The sequence below is a fragment of the Contarinia nasturtii genome, unplaced genomic scaffold, assembly GCF_009176525.2.
Source record: "Contarinia nasturtii isolate CC-2019 unplaced genomic scaffold, AAFC_CNas_1.1 Cnas_scaffold_745, whole genome shotgun sequence".
Taxonomy (NCBI): Eukaryota; Metazoa; Arthropoda; class Insecta; order Diptera; family Cecidomyiidae; genus Contarinia; species Contarinia nasturtii.
Window position 1 is genome coordinate 2,856,619 of NW_022198093.1, and position 19,999 is coordinate 2,876,617.

General features: G+C 34.6%; 1 protein-coding gene across 2 annotated transcripts; it reads left to right on the forward strand.

Moving 5' to 3' along the window:
• The first annotated feature begins 203 nt into the window (after positions 1 to 203).
• On the forward strand, positions 204 to 19,999 carry LOC116341644 (arf-GAP domain and FG repeat-containing protein 1). 2 transcript variants are annotated; one of them, XM_031768822.1, is made up of 7 exons: positions 204 to 1,628; positions 16,227 to 16,415; positions 16,578 to 16,933; positions 17,007 to 17,294; positions 17,691 to 17,837; positions 18,302 to 18,807; positions 18,877 to 19,999. In XM_031768822.1, the coding sequence occupies exons 1-7, from the start codon at positions 1,465 to 1,467 to the stop codon at positions 18,913 to 18,915; spliced, it is 1,689 nt and encodes a 562-aa protein (XP_031624682.1). In that variant the 5' UTR covers positions 204 to 1,464; the 3' UTR covers positions 18,916 to 19,999. The 2 variants fall into 2 exon arrangements, with proteins under 2 accessions (XP_031624682.1, XP_031624684.1); XM_031768824.1 differs by lacking the exon at positions 17,691 to 17,837.

Below are 19,999 nucleotides of genomic sequence, written 5' to 3' on the forward strand. Positions count from 1 at the left end.
CATTCATTCACTGAATATCATCGAAGCATGTGCCATCAGGCAACACGAATGAAGAACACCACATCAATGTATGCAATTGAATGGGCGAGACTGTGGTATTGGTGAATGACTACGTAAATGTGCGTATTCATGTTGTCGCTTCTGTCAAATAATAATCTTTGCACACAAAAAAAAGAAATTTCAATTCAGTTTGATATTAGTCGTCGTTGACTCAGCACTGCACATAAACAAAGCACAAAACTCTGTCACTTTCCATTTGGCTGCTCTAAAACGTAAAACTGAAATCAAATCACACGAAATTAAGTTGAAAATTGCGAAAAACTTATAAAATTGTCTGTTCTTTTTGTTACATTTAGTATTTTAATAGTTTTATGACATCTCAGTGGAATTGATTCGAATGGAACCATAAATCGAATGCAAAGTTACAGCTTATGAAGTGATTTTTAGTTTTGAACAGACCAAACGTAATATTTGTGTTTTTGGTTTACAACGATGAATTCAACGTATATGTAAAAGTCGCTTCATCGAAGAAAAAAGAGAAAAGAACTACGTGTTTCGTCGTAAATTGTGTCGCAGTAGTTGAGATATTCGTGATTGAATCAAATGAATATTTAATCGGTTTATTACGGAAAATGTGATTGAGTTCGCGATTATTCGAATGAAATTGACAAATATCAATTGAAAAAATTGCGTTTTTTCTTCACTTCGTCTCCTTCTGCATTTCCATTCAGTTTCAACGTCACTTTCATTGCATTCGGTGTGTGTGGAGTGTTTTTGTTTGTTTCATGTCAAACGTCACAATTATGTACTTTTTTTGTTATTCGTTGATCCAACTTTTGTTGCTGTGGTGATAGTTTTTGAATCGGTGTGCCATACCGATTTATGATATTTGTGCCGAGAGAAAGAGAGAACATCAAAAGAAACAAAAGTGAAGAAGAACAAAACCGAAACGTCGAGAATATCTGTCATAAAACCAAACAGGAAATAAACAGAAAATTCAAACTTGGAGAAAAACAAAGAACTGTTTTGTAGGATTTCTTTGGTGCAAAAAAAAACATTGAACCTTTTGTGAGTGCTGAGCAAGTGAAACAGAGAGCTTGCACTTTGAACAAACACCTTTTCAACATTGTTGACTGTGAATTAAAAAGAATGTGAAAGAATTGTTGCTGAGATGCGATTGACTTAAGCAATTTTTCTTCTTTCAAGCAAATCTTTTCAGTTTTTTTTTTTGAAAGACGGAGACACAAAATCAAAGTAAACGTATTCTATTTTACTACATAAAACAGTTGCATACGATTTTCAACTAAAGAATAATAAGATAGTGCTCAACGAGTAAGAACCAACTTGAAAGCGATTCGCAACAAAGGCATCGTCATCACAGTGACGAAAGAGAGCGAGATAGAAATCAAAGAAACAGTAAATTATCGTATAAAGTGTAAAGTGTTGTGTGACAATCGGGATAATATGGCGGTGGTGCGAAAGAAACAAGACGATAAAAATCTAAAAATTTTGCGCGAACTGGTTTCGGTGAGCGGGAATAAACAATGCTTTGACTGTAATCAAAAAGGTCCGACTTATGTAAACATGACAATTGGATCATTCATCTGCACTCGATGCTCCGGCGTTCTGTAAGTATAAAAATACATTTTTTTGATTATTTGCTTAATTTATTGTCCTTGCCACGTCAGAGCGGGCAAAAAATCAATCAAAAACACATTAAGCCATGTCTGGCTGACGTCAAAAATCAGATATCACACACATTCAGATGAAATGATACAATCAATATGAATCGATTTGTCGTTGGCGAGAGGAGAAACAAATCAATTTACTACTCTATTACTCGTTGAATGTGTCTGTATGCGTGCGCCAATTTGGCGACTATTTGAAAGTTGAACATATCAAACGCACACAAAGCGTCACAGTTTCTCCCGTCCGGTAGAAACGAGAAAAAAAACACAAACACAAACTTAAAAATGAACAAATATGCAATTGTTCGAACACACACAAAAAAAAACCGAATGAAACAAATGCTAACCGATACTAAAAAAGAAACGAACACGTTTCTGAGATGATTTATGCATGGGAAATAAGACAACGCTCATCTCAAAAGAAAAACAACACAAATATAAATATTAAATGAAAGTCAACAACAATGAGGCAGATGCCACACTCAGATTGGCTTTGAAAATGAGCTAAACAACAGAAAAAATGCACAGATTTCGGTCGATTTTTGTGTGTTTTTTTTCGCTGTCGTCGTCGTCATCGTTTGTTTCTTTCTCTCGATTTGGTGAACAAGTGAGTGCGGGAGCCGTATTTGCTGAAACAAGTGACTTTTTTTATTTAGCATATGCATCAAATGAATAAGGGCACGTCGCCAAAGGTTCAATTCAAAGTCAAATATATTTATAAGCGACTTGCAAAAGATAGTTAAAGTGAAAAGACTTTGTTTCGTCTTCAATTTATAAATAGATAAAACGCGGACCTTTTTTTATTTGTTTGTTAGTCGCACATTTTTTTCCCGTTTCACTCTCTCTGTGTGTTGCTACTATATTTTAGAATATATGCGACAGATTCATTTAGTGTGATTGCACTAATTGTATGAAGATTGTTTGCTGCACGCGAATGACACGGTGAAAGTCATGCATATTGTCAACTTCATGAAGGAAAAAAAGAAATCACGAACGTACAAGCGAAATCCATTTTTTTCACGTCAAAAAATGCACTGACAAGTGGCCTCTTTCTACTATCGGCTAATTTTATTACCTTTTTTTCACCACACTGTCAATGCACAGAAACAAATTATAGACTGCATACAATTACTTTTCTGTAAAAAGTTTTTTTACGCGAGAAAAATTCTGCGCTGTTTTTCTCGCTTGAATTCAAGCAGAAAAAATTTCGAAGAAGAAATAAAACTGTAAATGCTTGGTTTGGCCGCGTGATAGATTGTATACTTCATTTGAATACTGAAGAGAATACTTAGAATCGCTGGTACGCTCAAAATGTATTCGCAATTAGAAAGACTAATCGGCCACAAGAAAATAGGCATAAACATTTGACGTATCTGTCTCTTTCGTTCTCTCTCGCCTTATGTACTCCATGCGCACGGTACACCGAGAGAAGAATAAACCAAATATGGAACATGCCATGAGATAATGATCGTAGTTATTTAAATTCAAGCCAGTGGAAAAATAACTAGGTGCATTACTTTTCTAGTGTTCATAGTTTCTATATTCATCACAACCGTTTGTTTGCATCTAACCATATTACGCTGAATGTATTTGTATGCGGTGTGTACGGTTATTGTTCCGGCCGTATGTCTTGCACATTTTGCTTGGCAATGTGTTTGCCATTTCATTCCGTTTAACAGGCAAAATTATAATTAATTACTACTTGACCTACCTATTTACGTATCTAAACTTTGTTCTACATTTTCATGTTTATTCGGCGCTGCACAAAACACAATGTTACACTCTTTGGTTTAGTTCGCGTCTTTACTAAGTTCGAAAGGGAATTGCGACTACGCAGTTTTTAAATGTGGTTCCATTAGTTACGCTAAATTCATTTCCTTCATCCAAATTCAATTTAAAAACGTTTGTAGAACAATGAGACGTCAATCAATAAAATTAAACGATAACTTTTCGGTGTAACTCTATTGCTGGCAACGATGGAAAATGATGCGTCAATTAAATGTTTTCCGCAATTTACAATGCTCCACAATATGGGCGTGACTCCGAATGAATTGCGCTGAAGCTTTTGTTTTCTTTTTGGAGTCTTTTGCCGAAGAAATATCACATTCAAGAGATGTCTATTTTAAATCATTTGGCTCTTTGTGACAACCGACTTTGCATTCGAATGAGTAGAAAACATCCATTTTGACGAATGCACGAATGTTACCGTGCATGAATTATACTTTTTGAAATATTTTATGCAAAATATGCACTCAGAGCCACGAGTTGAACGACGATTCCAATCGTTGTGGCATGAGTTGAATTCTTTTGATTGCAATTTTGCTGCTGTGCACAATCGTACACGCGCAAACAACGCCGATCATCATTCGCATCACAATAATTGCGATTTAACAAAGTCAACAGTGCCTGCGGTGACAGAGTCGCTTTAAAGTACATTTCGGAGATAAAATTGTGCACGGTGTTGAAAAGCAAAAATTCGAACAAAAGATTTTTGGCAGAATAAAAAATACCTTCTGTGGAATTTCTGTTAATCGCCAGTCGATTAGAGACCAGAGACAGAACGAACGCAAAAATCACACAACGAGATTTCTCGCACTCTCCGAAAAATGAGATGGCAAAAGCTACGATCTCCGAAATGCGGCACGATACACACAAAACAATAACGAATCAACACAGTAAACGAGAGAAGAAGAAAAAAGCGCCAACACACGTAAACATAGATTGGAATGCACATAATTCACTTTTGAATTAATTGATGCCGCCTGGTACGGATTGTATCGTGATGTTATGATGTTAAATGGCGATTCGTGTGACTACAACAACAACCACCAGTCGAAAAAAGAACAACAACGGAAAAGTATCAAGCGAAAAAAAAAACACACGATACACAACGCCTTGTGTGCGCTCGCATTCGATTGCAACGAACTCGATGCTATCGGAGAGACAGAACGAAATAAGCGCATGTTAAAACCTTGGTGTTTTGTGGCAGCGACCCATGCAAACGACCGAACATATTTCGTTTTTGCTGTTGGTGCTCTCTCTGTCTCTGTCTCTTTTGCTTATTCTGTGTGTTTTTTGGGTTTTTCGGTGTCTGTTACATCTTTCCGTTCTCGATATTGGGTTTTTTCATGAATGTCAATGGATAAACAGTGTCTCACATCGGTTCGCAGCCGTAGTAACACCAACAGTTAGATTAGAAAACAACCAAGCGATGACTCATCCACACTAATCGAAATTATCAGAATATGCTTTGGCAAACAAAACATCGATAAGAGTCCCACTTGCAGTGTGTTTTTTTGTGGTTTTGGCATTTCATCAGCTGGGTTTTACTTACTTTTTATATTATTTCGGACTTGGGTCAATGTTTTTCGGCTTCCTTCAAATTTGCGATTACGTTTCCAAATTTTATTTACAGTTATGATTATGCTATTTTGGCTACACCATTGCACAGTAATCAGTGTAAATAAAAACAGTTTACAAAAGATTGCATGAATATTTTCTATTTGATTTGACTAATTTAATCAGGTTTCATGCCATTTTGGCACAGTGACTTTGCCGTGACTCACAAATTTTAGAAACTGTTACTGTGTATGATTTCGAAATCACTTTCTCGTGACTAAGCCCACTGATTATTCTTTCGTTGAATGTTTTCAAATGATTGAGCAAGTAAACACTTCCAAAAGTGAAAATATTTTTTTATCAAAAAAAAAATCTCTTTTGAAGTGCATCTCGCCATTAAATTTTGTATTAAAACGGGGAGTTATTAAATTAAAATTGTCGCCAAAGTTATTTTTACAAACATTTTGCTGAATTTATTTTTAGGAAATTCCGTTGTGGGAATTCAGATAAATCTAATTATCAAACCATACCAGACAGAACGTTCCATATTTGTTCGTCGAACTCTGTCGATATCAGCGTCAGTAAACGAGCACGCTTTTACTATATTAAAACTATAAGCTGCTTTGTTTCCGTTTAATTGTTTCCTGTGGAGATTACTTCCAGTGAAAAAAAATTGGAACTGCGCGTGTCTGAAGAAGCATGCTTAAACATTTTTTATTATCAGAACAAACATTCTTAATACGAGTTGGTACGGGTTGGTGCAAGTAATTGCCGTGTGTGTAATGATAAGACTTTTGTCCATGCAATATAATATGATGACTTTAAATTACCATGAAAAAAAAACGGCATCAGACACAGGCCAGTACAGGCTGGTACTTAGAAAACATTCTTTCAAAAGAAAATGGTGACATTTGAGTTGTGTGCCATTGGATAGTCGCAGTCATTGCATGAATAATGAAGATGCATGGTACGAAAATAGCTATAGAAAATGAAATGAACAGGCGTTCATTAAATGAAATGACGCTGAATAATAATGAATGAAATACAGAAAGAGTTCGCTTTGCTGTGAACGTTGCATGGTTTCATTATGGATTAAAGTAAGTCAACGGCTGAATAAATTATACTTGTGTCTGTGGATCTGTGTGTGTTCCGTTTAAAACGGTCACTCCGTCGCATCGATGGAATTCATAAGAAATTTGTTTGTTTTCATCATTTTGCAAATAACATAACAAAATAAACGAGAACCATGTTATTCGATCCACATTAATTCCCGAATACATGGCATTCGATTACAGATTATCCATCAGCATTATTGGCGACAACCATATGCATTCGAAAAAAATTCAATAACGACGAAAAAGAAAGCTAAATTTGGCATTAATCAAACATTGGAAATACAATATACTGTCTTTTGTTTGCATGGGACACACATTGTGTATGTGCTCATGTGGATTGTTTAACAATCGATGTTGTATGCCGTTGATTTTTATTGCAGAAAATGTAAACAACAGCTCACATGACATCTGAAGCAAGTCGAAAATATAAAAATGCTTAATATTACTTAGTAACAAATGTATCTGCAGAATTTCTATATATAAAAAAGCGCAATTACGCAAATAAAAATGACGCACTTTGTAAGTCGCTCGTTTCAATGACGATAACAAAAACCAAATATTCATAAAGTTTTTTTTCGGTTAAAAATGATAACGACTCATTTTCGAAAAGGGTCCATGACGTTGATGTTAACGAATTTCAAATCGCATCAGAATTTACATGTCAATCGTCAATCTTTTATCAAGTGAATTCCAAAAAGTCGAAAGAATTCTTCAAATCAAAAGGCGTACACCGCCTCCGTAATCTGAATTTCAAAAGTATCGTCTTGGAAACAGTCGTGATTTTGAATTGTATAAGTGACTGTTCCGATTGAGTGTGAAATGTGACAAATGATTTCATCATACTTTGGAATCAGACATATATGTGACATTGCCATTATTTCCGCAATACTCTCTAAATAATTTGATATTGAAACCAAATCAATTCAATTGTCTTTGCTAAAACAATTCGCTTTTTTTTTTCTCCCGCCGTCATGATTGCCCTTGTGTTGTTTCATTTCTAAGTGACAAAATCGCGTCAAGCGATGTGAATGCAACTGCCAATCCGAAACTGATAACACTAATTAAATGTCACTATTTTATCAGCGACAAATGAATCTATCACGGGGAATGACGGACAGAAAGAGAAAGAGAGAAGGTGTAGAGATAGAGATAGACAAAATCAGAGAAAGAGCCATAATTACCATGGCATAGATCAGAGGTGAATTGTATGAGAAACTAAGTTATTATCGGTAGTTTTGCAACCAACATGGAAATTTCATAAACATGGAATGAATCAGTATATATTGCAATTATTATACATTGAAGTAGGTTTTTCTATGCATTTCAATGGCTTTATAAAGAGAAGTTCCGACTGGAACAAAATTTATGTAGTCAAAGTGAGAGTGGTGAAAGAGCACCGACAGATAGACACAGCTAAAGATAGAGAGAGAGAGACTGAATGAAAGAAAGAGCGAGTATAGAATGCAACATAACAAGTTTAAATAAGAGACACAAGAATTTTTGAATCGAATGTGCAGTATTTATTTGTCAATGACCATGGTCTTCAAAGTGTAGATAAAATACCGGAAAACATTGATAAAATGTTGTATATTTTATTGCCGTTAAAAATCAAAACGATAACTATGCACCACTCACTTAATAATAATTCATTGGTCGTGAAGTAAGGTTCGAGGTATTGATCGCATTATTCGAGTAGCTTGTACAGTTCCCACTGTATTGCAGCCGTGGCGAGAGTAAACGAAAACACTTGATTAAATGATTCTGTCGCATTATCTAAAAACACGTTTGTTGGTATTGGATGCATTTGCTCGAACCGAATGATATGCGGTTATAGGCAGCAGACACATTTTCCGATGTACAACTGCGTCGATAATAAAATATCATGAATTATTCGAAAATAATTGAATAAAGAACAACTACTGTCTACACGGTCATACAGGTTCTATCGCTGGTTAAACTTTATCATTTTCATTACCATTTTATTTATAGTTACTTATAGCGCACTTTGAAACACACACACACACACACACACACACCGAATGTGGCATTTTACCATTTAAACAAATAAATGAACGCGCACAAAACGAAATGATGTGTTTGTTTTAATATGTTGTGATAAAGAGCTGCCCAATAATAAAAGAGAAAATTGGCCGCCACAAATCCATTCCATGGAAAATAAGCGATATATAAATGCGATGGCGCATAAACAATTCATGCGTTCTCATTTCTGTGTGCCGCAACTTCCACCAACTTTAATAACTTGATTGTGTCAATTATTATTTAATTGGTTGGAAAGTAATTTTTAGATTGAGTATTTTGTCTTTAGACGGATATTACATTTGAATGGTATGTAATTGTGAGCTATTGTCAGGCGATGAGTCGCATCAGATTCATCAACATACGTTAACGATTGATTGCGTTGGTGTGATTGATTGTAATGCAACAAACAATTTCAAACGAGTGAGAGACGATATCTTAATAACAGCAATAAACAACTTCAATTTATAATCGGGCCGTAGCATTGGAAATGTGTCAGTCATTAGAATAATTCACACTTGATTGAACATTTGCAACGAACAAACGAAATCGCCTCTTTTTAACTCTGTGCATCGACTTTGCATTTGCAAAAAAAATCAGACGAAGCACATAAACTATGGATCTATGTAATGCAAAAAAGCACGAATATTCATATGCAGCTTGTGTTAAACAATAGAAGAATGGGTGCATATGTTTTGAGACCTTGGAAGCTACACAACAAAATCCACAGATGTACTACATGCATTCAATTGTTTTTTGTACATTTTATTTATGTGTGTGTAGAATATGCGTTTCATATTTAAAAAATAAAGCCATCGTCGAGCGTAAATTAAAACAAAGCACAATGTGCTATATCGTCAATGCACGTACGTATTTCAAAAGCTCAAATTGACATCTGAATCAACAACGTCGTACTAAACACATTTAATTTTCAATTTTTAAATTCGTTGTTTATTCTAGCGTACTTGTACTGCCCATCAATTTGCTTACTCATTCAGTTTTCTGAATGTGTGTGTCATTGCATGCGCAGCAATTGTCTAATATTTCAATGCAATAAATGTTTTCTATTTCTGATTTGATTTAGTCACAAATCTTTCAACGTTCACATAATTGTTATCGCACGAATGCGACGAACATATTAATTAGAATATATTGAAATGGAATACAATCAATATTCCATTTGCGGTTTAGTTCAACGCCACATCAACATTTCTTCTCATTTTTTCTTGTACAATTCGTGTTTTTAACTAAAAATTGTTTTAATGGCACTTCAATTTATAATTGGATTTCAATTTATATTCTCAAATCGATCACATTTAAAATTGCTTCAAAATAAAAGTGAAATGGCGAAAGTTGGCGTCGACAAATTGAACGAGACATTTTCCATCTACACTGGAAATACGGGTACGTGCTTGGTGCCAATATTTGTTCTCTTTTCAAATGTCTTTCGAAAAAGACGGTCCATCAACAAATTATCATAACTTTTTGCTACTCTTCATTCAACGGCGTCATCGCGAGTTCTGTTCAAAATGTTTGAAGAGGAAAAAAAAACATAATTTCAAGTGGAGTTCATGTTGCGTGAAATGACAAATGTCGTTTCACATCGACATGGTTCAGTAACCACTGGCCGTCATGGTGGCAGAAGCTAGATGGAGAAAGAGAGAGGTAGACAGAGAAAAGAGAGAAAGAGAGAGTGATTGAGAAAAGCAAACCCAAGTGGACACAATCGTATTTCAATTAAGTGGAAAATATACATGCAAACAGTGCACACGCTTTATTTATGCGTCACTTCTGTAATACAAAATATGAGCGCACAAAAGAGAGAAAATGTTGGCGAAGAAGAAAAAAAACGCGTCATCGTGCAATGAATCCTTAATGGGTATTTATGCATTCACTTGTCATGGACGTTGATGATGTGCCTTTTTAGAAAAAATTCTTCATTGCATGCAACGTATTAATTTATGCACAGTTCACACATTTCAGTTATCAATTTATGCTTTTGAATTGTGTTTTCTATTTCACAACAGAATAGACGTTTCTATATTTCACATTCTCTTGCATTATTAGATTGAGAACGGTGTAATTCGGTGCATACAGTTTCATTGAACGCCACATTTGTAGGTCACACCATCTGAAGCGACATGAATATTTCACTTCAATTTTTGGACCATTTTTTCTGGTTTTTTTTTTAATGACTTTTTCGTCATAAATATGGCTTTGTGCGACAATTATGGGTCATTTAAACGCATCATAGAACTTGAAACAGAACTATTTCGATTTTTTCTTCTCATTTTCACTTGCCAACCGTTGAACCGAATGGATTTTCTTGTGCTGTTTACAATAAAATTGACCCAGATTTATTGTGCATTAAAAAAGAGCAGAACACATCGAACTCGGCACATTCATTCTTGCTTCGTGTGTACAAATTAAAGCGAATAAACAAACAAACGCGAAATATACGAAGTGAGAAAATGAGAGAGATCGAGCAATAGAGAGAGAGAGAGAGAGAGAGAGAGAGAGAGAGAGAGAGAGAGAGAGCGGGCGATAGAGAATAGCGTACATTGTAAATGCAGCTTCTTTATGTGCGCTGCTTTATGTACGTCAAATATGTGGTACTTACTGTTGAAGTGCTTATTACACGCTTACTAACTGGCCAAAGCATGAGTGGCAGTATTATAATAAAGTATACAAAAGGTCAATTGAATATGCAAGTGGAATTTCATTATGAGAAGATTTACAATGCGAATTTTGATTTCTTTTCTCTTTTAATGCGCAGAGACGACACATTTTTCTGTAATAATTTAAGATAGATTCTCCAGTGATGGCATTTTGCCAAATCGAATAAAAGCACTATTTATTAACAGGGTTAGGCAAATAAATCACAATCACGTAGCAGCGTTCAACAGCGTAAATGCACACGCAACATGAACGAAAATTCTGCTAGCTCAACACACTCGTATTTTATGAGACTAAAACAACGGCAACAGCAACATTACCGAGCTACGCTGTGTCACTAAATGTATGTATGTGTACAAAACCATCGATGAAAACAGCTGATGTAAGCTAAGTTTAGTACTCACTAACCGACAATTTTTACACACGAAGAACATCGTCAAATGAAACAGGTGTCTGTGTGTATAAAACAGACTTATGCTCATCAGTTGAAATATTCTACATTTCTCTTCGTAATAATTTTCTCTCTTTCTCTACGCTTCGATTTTAACATCGCTGAAATGCTAAATAATGATGATTTATTGGCATCTACTCCACGATTTTAATCTATAAATATTTATTATGAAAATATATCATCGATGACATTGCTCAACGGCACTTTATTCATGTATACATCGTGTGCGTAGAACAATGTTATCCGATCACCGTTGAAACTGTTTTTTTTATTACTTATTTGCAATTTAATGAAAGATCAAAAGCATAATGGGCATATATGAGCTCGGTGTGGTAGCTCGTGAATGACAGGCGTATTGGGTCATATCGATTGGCATATTTAACACACCATATTTTTTTGCATTGCCTTATCGTCGCTTGCGTAGCAATTAATCTATCGAATTTCCATTGTCTCATCATGGTCATCATTCATTTTTATACTCTCTCCCTCTCACGTTCATTCTCGTTCTTTCTGTCATGTTCTCTCTCTTACTCCATCTTTGTGCTCTCACTTTGAGTATGACCAAGAATTGCCCAATGAAAATTGATCGGCACCAAATTGGAAAGGTTTCGTGATTCATATTTTTGGCTCAGCAAATTCAAAATGTATGAAATTGAGCAGACAGAATAAAAAATTGTTTAAGAGAGCAAAAAAAAGCCATGAAAAAGCGTCAGTTACACATCATTCAACAACCGGAAACGATGCCTTCTGTTACTGTTCTTGATGTTTTACTGATGATGGTGCAATAAACTCTCTTTTATTCGCTTTTTGTTGGCCAAACAACACAATTGTATAAACAGCCGCTTTTACAAACCAAAATAAAAAGAGGTAAAATAGATAGAGAGACCGAGAGACAGAGACACAGAGAGAGATAGAGAAAAGAGCGAAAAAAAAGTTCAAACAAAATAACGAACGTTTTTTTTTTGCGGAGAAAAATAAGCAGCTGTGCGGTTTAATTTACGTTGACGGTGTGGGTTTATGTTTTGTGCTCACTTAAACTCTTGAGTATGATATGTATAATTTGCATGTGAACAATTCTATCAGATGTATATATTGTAGCTTTTCAGCTATTACATATTAATGTAGCGCAAGAGGGAGAGAGAAAAAATATATTTTTTTGACTTTGTGTGTTTTTTCGTTGTTCATTTTCTTTCCGCATTTGAATTTCAAACACATTACTTTTGTATGCAGAATAAATCGAGGTTTTATGACGTGTGTCTCGCAAGTGCATACTATATCGCTAATGTAATATGTAAAGAAACGGTGTATTCAATAGTATCAACTATGCTATATGTCTTGGTGTATTCTAAATAATATGCAGCAGCAAAAAAAAACCAATGACATCATTACCAGTTGCCATAAGCGACGATGTGAAACGTGCAAATACGGTGTGAGCCAAAATGTACATCGGAGAATTTTAGCATGAAAAAACGAAGCAGAAAAACAAACAAACACACACACAGAGGCATATCAGCAACGACAAACACCTTAAGACTGACATAAAAAGAATGTGTGCTGGTGATGAGCACGCAAAACGTCGTCAAAATTCAGTTGAAAGAAGAAAAAGGTGCTGTGATGCGTTAAAATTGCCGCATTATAAACAATTTTATGTAATTAAATAACAACAAAACCAAACCCTCAAAAACACTGAAGCGTTCAATTCTTATTACGTCTTATTCTCAACTTGAGTAGATGCGCCGCTCTTTCAATTGATGATGAATAAAAGAAATTCAATAATAAAATTTAATTTCATCTATGAACCCCAGTCCATGTTGACTTGATTTCTCCGCCGAGCCCATGAGTTTTATCTCAATTTTACGCAAGCGAATAGAAGACGATCTAAATAGCAATGGCGTCTAATTTTGTTATTAGAATTGTTTGCGCTGCTGAATAAAACCGTTGTTTTGTATCATCTTGTGTGAATGTGATTTTGTAAGAGTTGAAGTCATTTAGATCTTGAAAAGGCCGACTTGAAATGAAATTGAAACACGTCCAGTGTGACACAATGCGTTTGAACAGACCGCTTACAACCTACGTGTTATGGCTCGAATACGCTATTTACTCGGTTTTTTTTTTGTGTCGCTGAACATCTATTCTCTTTGACTTTAACACGGTGCTCAACTAACGTTTATTACATTCTCCATTCTTTGCACAAAGGCAGTTTGCAGTAAAATATGCGGTTCGAATCTTATTCAATTTAGAAAATGTCTCTCTCTACATTTGAACGAGAAGTGTCGATAAAAAACAACATCATACCTAATTGAATTTCTTACGACCAGTCAAACACTCACATGCACAAACGGTACTTTTTATTAAGACGCACCATTAGCTGCACTGTAAAACTATTATCGAGCAAAATTTTCGTGATGAAATACATTGTAACCACTTTGGTTTGTTATTACATTAACAAGAAAAAAAGAATATTTATTGTCACTTGAGATTATTTCACTTGTTTCGGATTGCGCATTGAAACATTCCAATTGAAGTCATTGGACTTGGTGCACTTTGTTTGACTGGTTCCTTTATCTTGTGTACAACAACAGCGACAATTGTCATGCGATGCGATGTATGGCGTTCTTTTTTTTCCTTTCGTCCATTGCCTTCGTACGTGAATAGGCGTGTGACAATATGGTTAACACCAACTCAATCAATGACACGAATGAAAAATTGACGCAATCACTATTTCAATATTGATGAGAACCCAATGGAAAACGAACTAAAAAATCGAGATCCAACGCTCTCTTGCAGTTACAGTAGCAAGCATATCGATTATATCATTTAACGAAGGCAATAAAGAGAAACAGAAAAAGAGAGATACAGAGCAAAAAAGCGAAAGCGAGAGGTATACACAGACAGAAAATGCCGGGTGAAAAGATCAATAGAATTGATAGGTCACTTTTGCCAAACAATTATTACCGACCGCAACAATATGGATAGTGTATATGCGATCACGATGGTGTGCACGTGTACAAAATGAATGCATTGAAATAAATTTGCGCATTTGCTCAATCAATTTCTCAATGGTGCCATTATTGATTACGGAATACGTAACCATTCAATTTGGCTCACATCTCGGTTCACATTTGAGTTGAAAGTTCACAAATATTCGAATGGCAAAAATTCCGTCTGAGCGTGAACACAATGTCTGAAATAAAATTTGTGTAAAACTAAAAAAAAAAAAACTATCACATGAAATTGGTTAATGGAGAAAGCCAAAAATTCGTTGGAATGCCTAACGAGAGTTGCTAACTGACGTTGTTATAGCTGCCAAATCTTTCATGCATTCAATCTGACATGTGATTCATGGGAATGAATCAACGATATTTTTCATATTTTTCTTGTGATTTCCTCTTGGCTTGAAACGCAAAATTTCTATTTTTTCTTTCATTCTTCTACCTTTTTTTTCTCTTGTTCAATTTATTGCAATACATTTCTTTTTCGCCTAAAAGCATATACGACGGTAAATATCATCATAAAAAATTAGACCGCATCGCAATTACAACAATGTGTATTCTTTACCTTTATGTTGCTTTTTTTTTCTCTCTCACTTTTTCACCTTACTACTTAAAGCTTGCATTATGATTCATCGAAAGAAAATGCAGAAAAAACACACAATCTTCACGCTTCGAGAGCGCCATATGTGAGCTCAGAGCATTTCTTACCATTAGTATCATCGAATCACTCATTGCCATCGAAATCGAATGAATAAACTTCAAGCGGAGCACTGTTTCAAAAGGTTTTTTCTCTCTCTCTCTCTCTCTCTCTCTCTCTCTCTCTCACGATTTGCTGCTTTGTAATCGTATAGGTGTGTGTAGGTATGCTTTTCTATCTAGTTTTCTATGCAGGTTATCTTACAACAGTTTCACTCGTTGTATTTTCCTTATGAGCGAAATAAACATTTAACAAAGAATGAATGAGAAAAACAACTCACCTATGAATCATCACGGTACGAAGTTGAAATACCGCATATTTATGTTGCATATGATAAAATTCCATCAAAATTAGGAAAAAACATTCGATTTTTTTTTCGTCGAACAAAAAAGAATCATTTATTGCATGCATTTTTCAAATAAACAACTTCCATAAGGTACATCATCCTTTCGCTTTCATTTCATAAAATGTTTTTTTTTTCGGATGTGCGATTAAAAATCGTAAATCATCATTAATCGAAAACGATTTTGTTTCGAAAATGAAGATTTGTGATTCCATTATATTTCAGTTGATATTAAAACCTATTAATAAAATCCATAAAAAAGATGAACGAGTGCCGTGGTTCACACATACGATTATCAAGTTGTGATACAGCTATAGCCATAAAATTTCCGACGTTTCTTTTTATTTACGATATTTTAGTTTCGAAAATGTCTAATACATAATGCATTCTAAAGTTAAAACACTTAAATGTCATTCATAGAGAATTAGTGTGCATTTGGTTCCAAGATGACTACTTGAATTGAATCCAATGACGTAGCCAGGCAATATTTAGATTTGAAACCGGAATAGATGTTACAATAAAAAAATAACACGAATCGCAAATAATCTGAAGAGAGATTACCACTCCCAAAAAACAAACGTTGAATAATAATAAAAAAAGTATCGAAGAAATGCTTCAGCGCCAACTTGAAAAAAAAAACATTCACTTACATTTCGTTGTTTTTCCATTCATCACCATTTAACCTTTTGAATACAATGTATTTACGTTACGTTAAATGTGGTGTCTAAATCGTGTTCCAAGTGCAAAATCCGTTAATGTTTATTGGCATATTCGTTTAATTGTCATTCGTTTTAATGGGATAGTTGTCTTTTGTCTGCAAATTAAATGGTTTCGCTCATTTATTTGTTATTTGTTTAATTTCACTATTTTTTTTCTTTTAATTTCAGACGAGGTTTGACGCCACCGCATCGAGTGAAATCGATTTCGATGGCTACATTCACAACGGAGGAAATAGATTTCATCAAAGCGCATGGGAATGAATTGTGTGCTAAAACCTGGCTCGGTCTATGGGATCCAAAGAGAGTTCATACGCAAGAACAACGCGAATTGATGATCGACAAATATGAACGAAAGCGGTAATTTTCCTTTTTTTTCTCTCTCTCTCTCCGTTAAATGTTTACCTTCATTTTCACTTTGACTGACTTTGATTATAAATTATACTGCTTTAACGAAAAGAAAAGAAAAACAACAAAATTTTATTTACACACATATATATATATTTACGCATGTCTTAACAGCTATTACTTGGAACCGGCCAGTCCGCTAAAATCGATTACAAATACAGCTCAATTAGCGCCCTCGCAAAATAAACAACAGCAACAGCAGCAAATGCAATTAAACAGCGCAACGCTATTAACAAACGGAACGGCGAAATCAATTGAAGAAAATAACAGCCATTTATGGACATCAAATACAAATACAAATGGTAAAACATCGAATAGCCGATGGAAAATGGATTTATTTTCAACAAACGATAATAACAGTTTGTTCAACAATCACATCTCCGCCCCTGTCACCACCAATGGCAATCGCTCAAATGGCTTAAGCAACAACAACAACGGCACCGCTGTAACCAATGGATTCAATTTAAATGGTAATAATTATTGTAGTAAAAGAAAAACGAATATTTATAATAAAAAATAAATGATTTTTCAACTGAATTTCAGGTTCCAATACCGAAAACAACAATCTTTTCACACCCGACACGGATTTTGTGGCTGATTTTGGTTCGGCCAATATATTTGATGCCTTGAATAACAAACCATCCATTAATAATAATAGCACAAACAATAAAACAATCCTTTTACAAGGAAATTCAAATGGATTCAATCACTCGAATGGCGTTCAACTAACTAATGGCAATCAAACGAATGGTAATGCAACGACTAATCTAAATAAAAGTGCCGACGAAAACTTTGCAGATTTTGAACACAATACCATTTACAATGCAGCAGGTGAGAGATACATAATTCGATTCATTTGGTGTTCGTCTTTCGTGCAATGTCCCATGACAAATGGAAATTGAAAAAGATACACGTACAAAAACTTACTACTTCCATATAAATAGTAAAATGTAAATGACCCGCAACCACACATACAATTTATTTGTATGAGTTGGTGACACATTTCTTCTGTACGTGACTTCGTGCCCAAAATCCAAAGCTCTTTAGTCGTTGACACAAGCACACACAACTTTTATTTTCTCTTGTATTATGAATATGTATTCCAATTTAAATTTTATTCTCATTTTTTTTCATTTTGGACGTTTTAATGTACGTACAATGTTTTCTACATACATCGAAATCGATGACGAATTGAAACGATATACTTAATGTATGCATATAATTCAGCCATTGAGAATCAAAACAGCAATTACTTCAATAGTTTTAGTTACAATAACAATAGCACCAATTCGAACAATGGTAATGCATATACTCAATGGAGTGTTTGGCAACAGTTTCCATGGCCATACATTCAGCCAGAACAAAATCGATGGAGTAAGTGTATTTCATTTGGCGATTCTCGCTTCACATAATGTTGATGTTATGCCCATAGATGTTGAGTTTTTTCCCTTTTCAAGTCGATTTTTTTATTTTAATTTCTTAATTTTTTTTTTTTTGCTTTTCATTTCGATTTGTTAAACGCATTTTATTTTGCTGGGTGACATAATAATTTTGTTTGTTTGCTGTTTTTGTTGTTGGTTTTTTCATTATTATCTTCACTCTTGCGTTCACTTACAGTCGTTGCATGCTTCTCAACAAAGAGAAATGTATTTTTTTTATAAAAAAAAACATTGTTGTTGTTATCCATTGTCTTAAAGCGACCGACTAGAGTCAACTCGTATCACGGATTTTTTGTATTCGAATTTTTTTTTTTTCGTAGTTTGATTTGGAATTTTATTTTAACCAATAAAACAATCCATTATGAGCCGATTACTAAATCAAATTTGTCCATTTTACAGGTCTTCCGATGTCATTGAGCTCAACCAGTAATTCGTTGAAATCAAGTGGTACATTTAATTCCAATTCATCCATAAATTCAACACCGTCTGTGGATCGATACGCGGCTCTCAAGGATCTGGATGAACAATTGCGTGAAATAAAGGGGAAAGATAACCAAAATCAAAATACTCTATCAGCTGCTGCATCAGCAAATCCATTCAATGTTATTTTGTCCTCACCCACGGCAACGGCAACGCAACCAAATCCATTTCAAACAACGTCGTCACCACTTTGGTTTGGCGAACAACAGCAGCAGCAGCAGCAACAACAAGGCCTATCAACACCAGTTCAGCAGCCACTGTATCCGAGAACAAATAGTAATGGATTGTACGATAGTTCATCGTTTGGCCTGAATGGTTCTGCATTCAACGGCAATGGATTACATTACCCAAAGGTTACCGAAACTAACATGTTCAACGGAACGATGAACATGACAAATGGCTTTCCACAAAAGAATCCATTCGCGGTAAGAGTATTCACAGCCATTTTCTTAATGTTTGATCAAAATTTAATAAATTTGATCGTTTCGTTACAGGCACCAGTATTAAATGCTACCACAAACCCATTTTTATGAATCTCGTCATAAATCGAAGAACAGTCAATCCAGCAAAACCGACCACATCAAAATCTATTGCTCTACTTTAACCATTTTTTTTTGTTTGAAAACGAAAAAACACACAATTTGCTTTGAATGTCACGAAAATAGCATATTTTCTCTGTATTAATCCAAAAGGGTTCGAAAATGACTATAATAACAGTTGCTGTTAACTCTCACTTTGCAAAAGCAATTTTTCGGACTTTTTTGTAAAAAAAAATGTGCGATCTTAATGTTATATCGCTGGTGCAATGGTGCAAACGAGCAAATCAAGTGCACGAATCTAGCGCAAATATTTTTTTTCTTAGGTTAGATTTATGTAAAAGGAACGCAGGAAACGTAATTTTAGTATGCTTTTCAGTTATTTTTCTGAACAACTGTTTTGTTAACCCTAAACCACTTTAATTTACATACTCTATTTTTTTCAATACCGAAAAAGCGAAAATGTTGAGAGAAAAACTAGCTTGAAATCTCTGTTTATACCTATTTATTTTAATTTTAACAAGGAAACTTGGGAATACATGTACATTTTTTTTCTTCATCAAAATCTTTAATTTAATGCTTTAAAAAGGAAAGAAGAATTTGGTGATTTTTCTTTGTCAAAAGAATCAAGAGTAAAAGAAATCCAAGTAAATGGAACGAACATCGTGAAAAAAAGTACATGAAATTATAATGACGCCCCGAATATACACGCCACGAGCGAACAAACGCAAAATTTTGTGTCAAGAACAAAAGCAAGAAAATATTTAGGCTAGTAAAATTAGGTTTAGGTACACTTTTGGCTGTATAATTCGAACAGCTTGAATGCCATTTGATTGAGGGTGTTATGTTGTTCGTTCATTTCATTTTGCTGAAAATTGAATTTCTTTTGCGTTGAATCGCAAATTCTTAATGTGATTATAATATGCTCTCAGTCGCGCATCTTCTCGATAGTTTCCTATATACAGAAATTTGAATGAAACATGAATGATGCCAAAAGAATCGAATCGACTACTAATTTCGAATCGTTCGAAATAAATGTCATTTCATTGTAAGAACAAATAAAATAACACTTCGATTCCAA

Coding starts and splice junctions, on each gene's coding strand:
- LOC116341644 (XM_031768822.1), top strand. CDS start 1,465: ATGGCGGTGGTGCGAAAGAAACAAGACGATAAAAATCTAAAAATTTTG. Junction 16,934..17,006: donor CAATGGATTCAATTTAAATG/GTAATAATTATT, acceptor ACTGAATTTCAG/GTTCCAATACCGAAAACAAC. Junction 17,295..17,690: donor TACCATTTACAATGCAGCAG/GTGAGAGATACA, acceptor CATATAATTCAG/CCATTGAGAATCAAAACAGC.